Source organism: Lissotriton vulgaris, unplaced genomic scaffold (assembly GCF_964263255.1).
Source record: "Lissotriton vulgaris unplaced genomic scaffold, aLisVul1.2 SCAFFOLD_555, whole genome shotgun sequence".
Classification (NCBI taxonomy): Eukaryota; Metazoa; Chordata; class Amphibia; order Caudata; family Salamandridae; genus Lissotriton; species Lissotriton vulgaris.
In genome coordinates this window covers 912,857-927,021 of record NW_028243517.1, presented here as the reverse complement: position 1 = coordinate 927,021, position 14,165 = coordinate 912,857, and the positions used below count along the sequence as shown (strand labels likewise).

The following is a 14,165-nucleotide window of genomic DNA, read 5'->3' as shown; positions in this document are numbered from 1 at the left end:
TGTGAGCTGGTTGTTGACGATCTTCTCGGTGACTTTGGCTGCAAAGGGGAGGAGAACGATTGATCTATAGTTCTGGAGGTTGTCAGCTCTGCGGAGGGCTTCTTGAGGAGGATCTTGACATCAGCGTGTTTCCAATCACCGGGAAACATGCCTGTTTTGAGGGTGCTATAGGGGAGGTGGCTCTGTGGTAGATGTACGTCGGGCTGGGGTCAGTGGGGGCTCCTGAGTGTATGCTTCTCATGGTTTTAGCTGTGTCTTCTGTGGTGACAGGGGTCCATGCGGTGATGGTAGGCTGGTTGGCATTGCTGGTTGTAGGTGTAGTAGCGGTGCCTAGGTTCCGCTGAGTAAGTCCCAGATTTCTACTGCATGTCTGTGCAGGGAGCGTATGCTGAGGAGTATGCAGCTCAGGGGAATGGGTGCACTGGCATCCGGTGGGTAGGCACAAATAAATATCACGTAGTCCCAGGGCTTTAAGTGGGCTGGGTCTTGACGGTGCACCAGCAGTACTAAAAAACAGGTGCTGAGATGGGTCCCTATTGGGCTTTTTCATTTGTATAACGTGCCCTTATTATTGCTCTCTCTTTCTAACTCCTGGGGCTAGGTACCCTCTCACACTCCAGTGGATTTGAAAATGCAAAAGCTTATGTGTCCCTTGCCACTGCCTACCTGGGCTCTCTGCAGGAGGGGCCTTTCACTGAAGTGTGGGCCGCACTGAAGCAACCTCTCAATCCGTGTGCCACCTCTTCAATAAAATAGGAACAACGCCTACTTTTCTCAGAACGTAACTGTGGGTCGAAAGGTTGGTATGTGATCGAAAAGAGTGGCAGATTGTAAGGTACTACACTATGAACATTTTGAGAACCATCGGAGTCATTTTACACTCATCTAATTTGAAGAAACCTGTTACATATGTTTCTTTTATTATATTGGATTACACCATATTTGCATGTACATGTGATTTTCCTAGGATTACCTTTGTACACATGTGTGCTACTTTGTGTGCATACCCCCAAGGACAGGATGCCATATTGCACATTTATGTCTGCATCTACAAATTTGTCCACTACCCCTATACCGTGGCCAAAACACACGCAGCCATTTTTGTTGTCAGGCATACTGCTCCCACTTACTCATAAACCACAGTGTCTGCTTGGTCAGTCTATCTTGCTCTATGCCTCACTCTGAGAATGCGAAGAAAACATATATGCATTGGTACAGGCAAAGCCTTGCACCGCTATTCAGGTATCTCTCTGATGGTAAATTACACAGTTAGATTAAGTCATGTTTTTAGATCTTGGCTCTAGACAGCACACATGAGCTGTCTCAAACCAAGAAATACTGCATCTACTACATAGGCTTCAGCCTGCCCATGGGCTTCCCATTTGCTGAAACCTTTGTCACTCTTAAATTCTATCCGCATAATTCCACAGCACACCATGCCACATATTTCCACTACACAACTTCACACTACGCCACACAATTCCACAACAAACAATTTCAATCCAACACTTGCACTACCACCAAACCTGTCATCTCTCTTCCACATACCCACAGCCCCTCTCATCTCTCCCTCACACTCACAGTACCCGCTCTCATCTTGCAATACCACTGCCCTCTCATCCCTCCCTCACATACACTGTCTCCTCTCTATACTGCCTGCTCACACACGCTACCTTCCTGTACCTCCTCACGCTCTGCACTGGTCCGCTTCTCCCCCATGGGTGCCCCTTCCACTCATGCCTTTTTCTCTCTCTCTCTCTCACTTGTATTCTCTCTCACCCCTCTCTCTCGCTCCCTCACACACTCTTACCGCCTCTCTCATATGGTTCTCTTCAGGTCTTGAAGCACAGTTTCTTTCTCGTGCCTTTTCAACATTTCAATCCCTCAAACCCATCCTCTCCTCCTCTTCTTTAGGTGTCTTCTGCTTACACATGTGGCCCCACTGTATGCATCTGTGGCCTGCTGTCCCCTTCTTTTTGCTACCCTATCTCAATATCAATCACCACTTCCTGCACAAACTACCTATTCCTCTTGATCTTCTTTTCTATCTATTCTGTGCAGCTCTCATCCCTATCTATTCACTATGCCACAACATTCCCTTTCACAAATACACAACACAATTTCAAAACTAACAATGTCCAATACAACCCACATATTTGCACTCTACACCACATACATCCACTTCACTCCAACCAAAATATATAGGTAAAAGGCATTGTCATGTACGTCAATTGCTCTAAATATCAAAACTCTGAGTCCTAATGTATTGCAAATGCTTGTTAAATTATGCAATCCAATAACTGTGAAGGTCTCTGTGCATTGGCTGAGGGTTATGAAAGGGATAATGTAGATGATCAGTGGCTAATAAAGCAAGACAATGAAAGGCTCAGACTAGATGAAGAGTTTAGAGAAATGCAACAGCACCTACAAAGGTCGAAGTGAGGTGCCTACCTTAACCAATAGTTGTCAATCTAGAAACATGTAATTTGATTCTCTTAGAATACATCAGTCACAACAGCAGTTCCACCTCTTCCTAGGTAACCTAACACTCTACACTGATATTGCATGTATGTATGCATAGATATTTCTATAATCTGAACTTCATACATATTGTAGTGTTGATGGATGGGCCAGACCATCAAATAGTGTACTCCGTTTGGACAGGACAGTGGTGGCATGTACTCTACTGACCTGGCAGACATACAGCCAACCATATTGAGGGATTTCTTCCCTCTGAAAATCCCATGCTAGTTTGTAGGACTTGGGTCAATAATACCAAAAGTTGTGAAGAAATTCAGATGGCACATCAGCAGGGTCAGCTTTGACTGTGATGTGAACAGATTGGTGGAGATTCATTGCTGCATTTCACTCTGATTCGAGAGTAGCTATTGCACAAGAGATAATTCTTGTTGTATTTCCTGTAGCTGGATAGTAATTTATTTCTTTAAAAAAATTATTTTACTTAGTTTTCAACAATTTTAAGATCACAATACTGTGACACTGCTTCGCCATCCACCTGATTCTCCCCTTTCTTAATATCCCATTTAGTTCCAAAATACCATGAAGTAGACCACAGTCAAGTCCACTGCAACCAGTCCGGTGCACTATAGATGGGTCTGTGCCCCAGTCAACTGTGTGCTTTTCCCCCAACAACTTCCTATGGGTGGGCCGCTCTGGGTATTTTGTGAAGCGCTTTTTAACTGTCCCCAGATGTTATCATACTTTTGTGGTCCCCCTCTGGACTTATTCACTGCTTCCTCAGCTGAAAAGAAGAAATCCATCCCTCTTAGCCACTTTGAGATTGGGAGGGCCCCCCGGATCCTCAATGGCCCGCTATGTGATGTTTAGCCAAAAAACAACTGATCCCAACCATCAATTTTTGTCCCCTTACCTGTCCCAACCCGGGAATAAGTTCTGTGTAAATGGCATTCAGCTTTGAGATGGTCAGACAACATCATATGGTGTGTCTGCCAGACGTCTCCCAATTTTGAGATCCCCAACTTATTTCAGTGTACTTGAGCCCTACTGTTTTCCATAGCCATGTACCCTTCCACAATGGCTTCTTCCTAGTGGGCACCCTCCACTTTCATATCCATTGCAATGCCTCTTTACAGCTAATCACTGGAATGGCTGGAATGGCCGGGGGAGTGGGTAGGAGGGACTCCCCATACAGCCAAAACCCTGGTGCTTGCCTGGTAAAGTCCATGTGCGTCTCGTAGTGGGTCCCCATGCACCAAAGATCCAATCAATAACCACAACCAGCTGGGCAGCCCAGTAAAGTAATACAGTCTGATGTCTACTGCCCCTAGTCCACCATCATAAGGGGATTGTATGCAGTTCTTATGGGAGATTCACAGCAACGATCCTCGCTACTTGTTGCTATAAGTTGGCCTCTAGGGTTGTAAACAAAAGGCTAGGGATTTTGTGGGGGTAGTGTTGCAAAACATACAACAGCTGTGACCAGGCCACAATTTTGAAGAGGGCTATAGACCCCATCATGATCAGGGGGAGAGAGTTCCATCTTGCCATATGTCCCTTAATTTTGCATGTCAAAGGGGTTATATTCCTGCCCCAGCGTTCCTCTGGGTCTCTTGATAAGAGCATGCCTCAGTGTTTGAAATTGGCTTTCTGGTTGGCACAGGTACGCACCCTGTCCAAGCAGAAGCCATAATCCTGGTCAGGATAAGCAAGATACACACTAAAAGATAACCTGTGCTCAGCTTGGCACAGAACACTCAGGGGTATCCAAAGAGACAATGTGCAAAGTATGTGTGCAACACACACACATGCACAGTAACACAATGAATACACCACAACAAGACTCTAGACAGGTTTAGAAAACGATAGACAATTATATTATAACCAAAACAAGCCTAAAATGACAAAAATCCAATGTATAGAAGTTGAGATATATAACATTTTTAAATGAATAAATGCATTAAAGCACCTAGAAGCAAGCAGCTCTAAAAAGGTTACTTCAGGTTGCGCTGTATCGGGTCAAAGTTCAGGCCAAACGCGTGGAAGCGCAGGCCAGCTACAGAACACCGGCAGGAAGAAGTGAAAAAAGTACCTTTCCTGGTCTCAAACAGTGAGATGTGTTGATCTGCTCCACGTAGTGAAGGCGATACGTCAGTTCTGAAAATGGGTGGTAGATGTGTTGAGTGATGTGCCACATCGGATTCTGCGACACAGTCGAGGGGATGCATCGATCTTACCAAGCTGCCGCCGAGGCGATACGCAGTCTAATGTATCGATCTCTGAGGGCAAAGCGCTAGTTCTGATGCGCTGTGCCCATTTTACTCCTGCAACTGGTTGATGCGCCAGTTCTGTTAAACACAGACATACAATTCATCGAATTCCATGCTGCAAGTGTCTGGGCCACTTCCAGTGAGTTCAGGTACTGGAGCAGGGATAGAGACTTTGATGTCCCTCAGTCTCATGCAATAGGAGGCCAGCCAACAAGCCCTTGGAGATCACTTGGAGGATAGGCAGAGCCCAGCTCTCCTTCAGGGCAGTCAGAGAAAAGCAGACAGCAGAGAAACACCAGAGAAAAGCAGGCCTTCCAAGCCTGCAAGCCAAAGATAAGTCATTTAAGCAGAACAGCAGTCCTTCTGACATAGATTCAGTTCAAGATCCAGAAGTGCCTGATTTTGAGTGGGGCGTGTTGTACAGAGACCCAGACTTATAGCCAAAAGTGCCTTTGATGCTGGTTGGTGAATTCAAAGCAGCTCTCTGAAGTGCACAGCTTCCTCTTTCAGCCCAGTCCTGTCCTCCAGGCTATCTATAGGGGATAATCAGTCCTTTGTGTGGGGACAGGCCACTGCCTATTCAAGTAAAGTGTTAGACCCTCTGTTGCACTCTGCCCAGGTAAGGCCATCAGAATACAAATGCATGTTGATGGCTACTCAGACACACCTATCTTTTCTGGGTTGTGGCTGTCAAGAGGGAATGCAAAAAGTGTAGCTGTCACTTACTCCAAATATTGGAGATGGGCTGTCAGGCACACAACGCAGTATGTGCAGATAAATGTCTACTTTCTTATTGTGAACAAAGCAAACACAAGGAAATGATGTACGGAGCGCTGACACTTTTCAGACACTCACCCCCTGTCACAGATTGGGGTGAATGCATCATCATTCTTTAGCTCACTTCGCCACTTCAGTTCAGACCCAGCTACATGCAAATCAGTCTTGAACCTGGCTTGGCAGTTCAGGCTGGACTGCTCCCATAAGGAACAGGGTCAAGACTGATTTGCATATGGCTGGGTCCAAACTGGGGTGGTGTGGTAAGCAAAGGAATGATAGATTAAACCCAGATCCTTGTGACCGGGGGTGAATGTTTGCATTGTCCAGCATTCTGTCCAGCAATTGTTTCTTTTGCATACTTTCTTAAAGCAGAGCGGCATTTCTAAAATAGCAATGTTAAATTCAACTTCACCAGTAAGTAGGATTTATCACTACCATTCCAAACATACGAAACACGAAAAAGCCTCATTGTAGTGAAAAGTGAAATATGCTGTTTGTCACTATCAGGACACGCAAAACAGAAAAGTACATGTCCTACGTTTTACTTGCATACACTGTGCCCTTAGGGCTACATAGGGCCTACCTTAGGGGTGACTTATAAGAAATAAAGGGGGAGTTTAAGGCTTAGTAAGTAGTTCTAAATGCCAAATCAAAGTAGCATTAAACTGCAAACACAGGCACTGCAGTTGCAGGCCTGAGAGAGGTTTGAAAGGCTTCTTCTGTTGGTGGCACGATCAGAGCTGCAGCCCACTAGTAGCACTACATTTACAGGCCCTGGGTATATGATATACCACCTTACAAGGGACTTACAAGTTAAATAAACAGGTCAATTAAGTATACACCAATTATACACATGTTTAAGGAAGAAGCACATGCTCTTTAGCACTGATTCAGAGTGGTAAAGTGCTCAGAGTCTTAGGACCAACAATAGATTCAGCCAAATGTGGAGGCAAAAAGATTGGGGAAGACCACCCTCGGGCTGACAGGTCAAACACCAACTATTTAAGTGCTCCAGATCACCTGGAAGTAACTCTGGAGGAATGGCACCACAGGGATTATGACTGATTTCCCCCAGTTCACTCTCAGGCCTGTTTCTTCTTTGTAGATTTCTAGAATGCAAATCAGCTGTAGGATCAGTTGGTTTAGGTGCTGAATATAAAGGAGGACATCATACCACATACAAAGAGATGCAGTACCCTAATTCTACACCCCACCTCAAGCCCCAAACCTGCGCATCCCCCGATCTAATTGGCCAGTGTTTCAATCACAAGAGCGAACAGGAGAGTAGACAGCAGGTGGCCCTGCCAGTGGCCTCTGCCTAGCTGGAACTGTTGTGAGTAAATGGTGTTCACTCTGACCCTATCATATGGCACTGTGTATAACATCTTTACAGACTGAAGGACTTTAGGGCCAAAATTAATCTTTTCCATGATGCGTGGAGGAAAGGTCATTCAATTGAGTCGAAGGCCTTCTCTAAGTCCAGTTTCATCACTAGGAATCTCACCTGTTTCAGTACCCTGGTGCTACGGCCTTTGCAAATATTTTGGTTTAAATATTACTTAGGGGAATCAGGCTGTAAAATGCACAGTCTGTAGGTGGCCTATATGGTTTGGGGAAAACTACAACTGAGGCCCCCATAGATATGATAGGGAATTATCATAGCTGTACCTGCAGCTTCGACCATTGTAAAGAAGTGAGAGAGTAGTGTTGGTGTAACCTTTTCTGCACTTGAACCGGGCACCTTCTCAGAATGCATCTCCTGCAAGGCTGAAAATAATTCCTCCTTCGACAGAGGTGCATCCAAGTCCTGCAGCATGATCAGGTCCGCAGCTATGGGGTGTTGTTGCTCCACGTGCCCGACGTGTTTGATTGGTAAAGTTTCTCATAGTAATGTGTGCAGTCATTGCCGATTGCCTCAGCAACATTTGTCACCTCACCGTCGGGCCCCGTGTCTATGGGACAAACCTGTCTGCCAGAGTTGGTTGCATACCTGTGTAGCAATGTTCCCATATTCTCGCTGTTTTTGAGAATCGGACACTGCTGCCCATGCAGGGTCTGCTATTGTGTTCCCCTGAAGAACTGCTTTCCTTCCCTCCCACAATGTGATTGGGGAGACATCTGTTGTGGAGTTTGTTCTGAGGTAGAGTTATATCTTTACCTTCATGTGTTCCAAAAATCTAACATACTTCAGTCACCCAACCTGAAGGCTTCAGTGCGTATTAGACCTAGGCATCCCCAATTAGTTAAATCGGTCAGTGGTCCAATGGTACCCTTCTGAGAAATCGGAGTCCAGCAATGAAAATAATACATACTGACTAGTTCTTTGCTTTCCATTGATTGCAAAGCATCAGGGACTCCACCCATGGCACCAGGGTTGAGCCTCTCTTTTCACATCAAGTTGTGGGTGCATGACATTATTGAAGTGGCCTGCTACAATAAGGTCCCACTCCGAGGCTGTGGTGATAACTGTCATCAGATCTTTCATTGTGGTCGCCTGCAGGTTCGGTGAAATATACACAGACACTACCATCAATAGGATGCCATTCAGGAATTGAGTAACCACCACATATCTATCCATGGTGTCTCAGATAGCATGCGTGACCATCAGGGGAAAGGTAACTCTTGTTGAGCACCTAGTAAACCCTGCATGATATACGCAGTTAAAGCCATGCTGTACCAAAAAGGAACCCCTACTCCCAAGCAAATATGTCTCTTGCAACAATAGAACCACCAGGGTCAGCTTGTGGACCTATTGAGAATTGTTGTGCATTTTATTTTATCCAGCAACCCACTGACATTGCAAGACAACAGCTTTTAGTGGATGGTTTTGTTGTCAGAGGTCTTGGCGAGTCGTTGAGCCCGTTTGACTAGGGTCCGTGGCCGTGTAATGTGTCTTGCGTGAGGCATAGTGTTGCAACCAAAATCAGCCCTATAGTACGCAACTTCAGGCGCGGCTGGCACAGGTAACAGCGGTGGGGTGTGAAGGGGTGGGAGGGATGAAGTCGGCAGAAAGTAATCACCATAGTTTTGTGTAGCTTCGCTCCAAGCAAGCCCCTCTATCTGGAGGCAATGTGTCTCTTCTCCATAAGTGAATGAGACAACATTTGTAGCTATACATGGAGGAAAGGAAGGAAGGGTACCAAAATTCTCCTGTCTGAGGAGGATGCTCTATGTCTGTCCTCTGGTTGTGACCAGAGTTGCCCTCCTATCAGTCAGCTACACTTCTTCTTAGGGTGGGATGGTTGACCCCCTACAGTCTCCCGAGATGTCATTGGCTCCTTTGTTTATATGGGCAGTTATTTCCTCTCCACTGCTCACTCCCAGGCCTCTTCCGGGCTCTCAAAGAAAATGGTTCTCCACTGTGACATTAATTTCAATTTGGCAGGTTATATCAGCATATATTGAATGTCCACAGCCCTGACTTTCTACTTAATCTCTAAGAAAGATTTACAAAGGAGCTGCACTTTAGTTGTGTAATAAGGGAAGAGTATAACCCTGGAGTTGGTGCAATGGATGTCTAGATGTTGGCGTACCTGCCACAGGATATATTATCAGCTCACAAAGTTCAGTACCCTGATGACAATGGCTCTAATGGGTCCCCCCCGGTGGAGGCCTTAGGGCAACCACCCTGTGTGCCCTTTCCAGAACAAAGTAGGGGGAAAACTCACAATCCAGGATCCAGGGTCTGAAGTATTCCATGAGGAATTTCTCTGGGTGCTGGTTTTACATGCCCTCTGGGAGGCCCACCAGCCATAAGGGCAGAGGAGGGTCAACCCCTACACCTGATACAGGGAACATCTGCCTACGCTGGTCCAGGACAGGGGCCACACCCTCTATCCTCTTGAGACACCAGAGTGAGGTGGAGTATTGCTGTACTTGTTTGACCGTCCAAGCCCAGTGTTTGCTGTAGTAGTCTCCCAGGATCTCTGGGCTCCTGGGGCGTCACCTCCTGAGGGGGAAGCTGTGTGCCCATCTCCTACCTTTGGGGTGAGACGTCATGTGCGGGTTTCCACCCACCCAGGCTGCAATCGTAGTCCTGGATTCTCATGTTGCTCAGTCTGTCTCATCTACCCTTGTCCGCCAATTTGGCTGGGCTGTCACAAGCCCATGTGGCTGCCTAAAGGTGAAAGGGGGTCCCTACCTCTCTTCTCCATGTGACTGTTTCTTCTGACTCGCTGTGCCCAAAGAGTGAATGCTGAGGTAAACGTGGGTCGCTGCTGTGGGATTGCAGCTCCAGGTTGTGTCCGTTAGCGTCATGCCAGTCTCACGGCAGGGCGTTGTTTGCCTAATGCGTTTCTCTTGTCCCCGGCTTGGGTAAGCTGAAGGGGAAAAGCGCGGAGGCCGCCTCATGGATTTTTGCCTCAGAGAAAAGTTTGCCCCATAGTCAGCTCTTCCAGGATGCAGTTGCAGTCCTGGCTACTTATAGCGCCCAGCCCATCTCCTCCACTTTAAGGTACCCGTTCCGCTATTACGAGCTACCGCTTGGAAGTGAAAACAGCTTTGTCCCACACCCCGGCTAATCAGCTGTCTTCTCTCCCTCGCTCATCCCAGGAATCGATGCAAAGGGGGGTTTGCCACGGTGGGTTCACAGCTCCAGGTGGAGTTTGCCACCAGCAGGCCATCTCTCAGCAGGCCATACGCACACCCATGTTGTCGATCACCAAAATGATCTCTCTCATCCCGGGCTCCCTGGATGGGCCAAAGGGGGTGAATATGAGGGCCATTGTTCAGGTGCTTGCAACCGAAAAAAGGTCGCCTAAGGGTCGGATTCAGCACGATTCTCAGAGCAGACACCAGATTGTTAAAAATGTGGCCACAATCCTAGGGTGCTTGCCCCCCCCCCCCCCCCCCAGTAATTTCTTCCCTGATGCTCTTTACAATGTAGTTGAGGAGAGTGATATGTCAATGGTAGATGATCCCTTTGGAGCCAGGATGGTATTCATCAATAAGGTAGAAAATGTATTGTTTAGGAGTCATACAAGATTTCTTGAGTAAAGAGCAGAGTGAGCACTTCTAGTAGCAGTACACTTGTACACTGCCAGCTCACCATTATTCACTATTTCTGCATCTTTGATCTATTACTCACAAATAGAAACATTTCACTCACACATATCTTCTACTTTAAAAGGTGATGAACACAAGGTGCTATGGATGTGAAATGCCAAAATAGGAAGCAAGCATAGTATGCAGTTACTTGTACAATTTTTTTCTCCATTTTTAGTTGTTTGAGGTGTGCAGCGTTTCATGACTTCCATCTCTGGAAACTTATAACAGTCCACATTTGTTGACAATGGTCTTGGTAATGCTGATCTTTTTTATTATATTTTCAGTATCCATATAAACTACTTGAAGAAGTAACACCACCGGAACACAGAGATGCCTTCAACATCCCCACCTTAGCAGCTGAGAAACATGTGAGTCTTCTTTAAAATACCATAACATCATGTTTATGTGCCTCCTCTCTCGGACTCTGTTTCTTCCATTCCATCTTCACAAATCAAAGTAAATCTGCAAGATATCACAGGAATAACTGCCTGTGGAAAATGCACTCCATTCTCAGAAACAAAGGAATTCTTTACGATACTAGCAAGGAGTGAATGGTGTAGCAACTCAATCCGTCTCTCAGCCACTGGTACCCTTAGAAAGCTAGAGCTGGTTTCTTAATTTCAAAGACGGTTTTAGTGCATAGAGTAAACAGACAGAGTTGGAATCTATCTCCTGCTGGTAACAGGGATTAATTAAAACAATTGTCTTGACTACTAGACTAACCTCTTCTGTGAGAGATGAGAAAACAATACACTGGGTTGATCCTACTTGTGGACAAGCAAGAACTTATGGGCTCAAAAATTCCATTTCACTCTAGGATCAAATTTTGCCTCACTTCTAAACTAGACAAAGGAAACAGCTGGCATTGGCTTTGAGCAAAGAATAAAAAAATCTTCTCTTAAAAAATTGGTCACTCCCAGATTTCGCAGGTGCAAGTGGGGTGGCCGCTCCGTTTCTGTGGCAGCCGTAAAACTCTGGAAATCTTTGCCCCTTCTGATATCCAAGGCAGACTCCCTTCCGGTCTTTAGGAAGCTCTTGAAGACCTGGGACCAGATGCATGACCCATTTTTGCATGCACAAATGGGTTAGCGACCTGTTTGCACATGCAAAATCTAATAGGGCCATGTACAAACCCTATTTAGCATGTAGCAATTTATTTGCAATTTGATGAATAGGATTTGCAACTCACAATTAGGATGGGGCATTCCGAGGGTGTCCCTTCCTAATTGCGATTTGCTACCCTATGTAAGGATGTTTTGCGATTGCAATTGCAGTCACAAAACACTCACAATTTACCGCCCTCTTCAAGAGGGTGATAATGCACTCTCAAATGAGAAGGTGTCCCCAGGGGACCCTTCCACTTTGCAAATGCAGGGGAAAACAAAAACGTTAATTTGTAAACACATCCAGTTTTCCTTTAAGGAAAAGGGGCTGGATTTAAAAAAAAACTGCTTTATTGAAAAGCAGTCCCAGACATGGAGGTCTTCTAAGTCGAGCAAGTCGCCATACCTTTGAAGGCCAGCCATTCTTACTGGGGTCGCAAACTGCGAGTGCCTCATGAATACTGATGAGGCATGTATTGTGCAACCCCATTGGGAATCACAAACAGTGTCTCTGACACTGTTGTACATGGCATTTAGCGACTCGCAAATTGCGACTCGAAATTGAGCGTAATTTGCAAGTCGCTAAATGCCCCGGTCGTACATCTGGCCCCTGGTTATTTGCCTCCTAGCAGGTTGTTGTTGCTGTCACTTCTCCCTGTTCACTTAGCGCCTTGACACCAGCTGGTATAAGTGCGCTTTATAAATACTATCCTATCGTATTACCTAGGATCAACCAGTTTTGCCATTTTAGAGAGAAATATATCAACAGTTTTACAAGTCTAAGTAGCCTTCTTGTTTCCATTCTCTCTATCTATCAGCTTGAGAACATGATCAAAATGATGAACAGCACTCTCAGGTTGTGCGAGTTCATACTATCTACAGAGGGCGAGGTAAGATTTTGATGCTTTTTTCTGTCAATGTGAGAGAGAGTGTGAGTACTATCCAATTGAAAGAATCACACAACTAACCGTTACTAATCAATGTGGTCTCTAGAATGTAATGTAAATGTAAGGTGGATTTGTAAAGCAGTGCTTGTCACCCATGAGGGTATCCAGGGGTTTCTCCCATCCAATTATGGGTTTGCTTTCCTTGCCAAATAATCCATCCTATGATACACACTTTGCAGTTTTCCACAAATAAATGTTTGGCTTGTTTAGAAGGATCAAATATAACACATGGTGCTGCGCGGTGGCAAACGTTAACTACTCACCTGATTGTTTCACCCAAGTGTTATATTGGTACTAGAGAGGCAGAACGTCTTGTGAGAACAGCATTAATATGTGATGAAACAGCAAAATAGTATTTTCACAGAATGCACTACATTATGTTGCATCATTTTCACTGTGTTCAATAATTTGGCCTTCCAAATGTGTCTCTGAACATGAATATTGTGAGGCACTAATATCATTGACAAAAAGTCGAGAGGCAAAATGTCAAAAGGTATTTGCATAGATTTTCTGTACCTAATTCCACATCTGTGTACCAAAACAAACATACACATATATCTTCATTTATGTGGCGTTAATAATGGCAAATGTATACATCCCTCTGTGCATTTACCATTCGATATTTTGTCCCTCTATATTTTGTCCACTGTTTTACTGTGCCACAATATTCTTGTCCTAGATATTAAAGAATACAATCGGCCCTTTCATAGTCTTAGAATTCCAGAACCACTTCTGATGGAAGACATTTGATTAATGTTTTAAATTACATTACAGTTGGGTGTGTAGAAAAAGAAGTAAATGCATAGGTTTTCAAGAGTCTTTGGAAAAAGTTTAATCAACATACGACATGGAGAGACTGAGGCTCACATCCTAATGGTGCTGTAGAAGGAGCGTTTCTGGGGTAGGGTCATTCAAAGCAGTCCTCATCATATAAGAAACCCATTTATGTTGATTAAGATTGGGTGCAAAACCTTTTAAAAGAGAAAGACTTTGTTTATATGAATTAATTACATGCATCATGTGAGAATAGAGCTCCCAAGAGCTTGACTGTCATCCCTATATGGATGCTTTGGGATTGCCACAGAAGAGCAAAATAATTCTGCAAATCTAGTTCAGATGCAAGGGGGGCCCGATGGGTAAGTAACATTATCTGCCCCCTAGAGTCCAAGACTGGTGTTTATCAGGTCGCGGTCAGATTGTTATAAATAATCTGAATGAGTACAAAACTCCTACTGGCTGTTTAGAGACTTCAAAGAGTAGTAGAATTCTGTGGAGTAGCTCCTGCGTGGGAGAGGTTGTGACACTGGAGAAGAGATGAGGCCGCTACTGGAGTACAATATTGTATGGAAGCACATTTTTATGAACTGTCTTACCTCTTGTAGTGTTTAAAGAGGCATAATCTCTTCCCAGCTAACTCCCCCTTTACCTTACTTAAAGTTATTTAAATTCTTTGCAAGCCAACATTTAAAGCAAGGCAAAAGATATTTTATGAGCTCATGGTGCCTCCACGTTGCTTGCTAGACTGTGAGGATGGGCAATTGCCT

General features: G+C 45.0%; 1 protein-coding gene across 1 annotated transcript in view; it reads left to right on the top strand.

Moving 5' to 3' along the window:
• Positions 1–14,165, top strand: part of LOC147668324 (maestro heat-like repeat-containing protein family member 1) — a 93,210-nt gene that overhangs the window by 78,963 nt on the left and 82 nt on the right. Inside the window, exons 16-17 of the mRNA XM_086948601.1 lie at positions 10,856–10,939; positions 12,493–12,564. Of these exons, the coding sequence (XP_086804727.1) occupies positions 10,856–10,939; positions 12,493–12,564 (156 nt within the window). The remainder of the gene's footprint in view (positions 1–10,855; positions 10,940–12,492; positions 12,565–14,165) is intronic.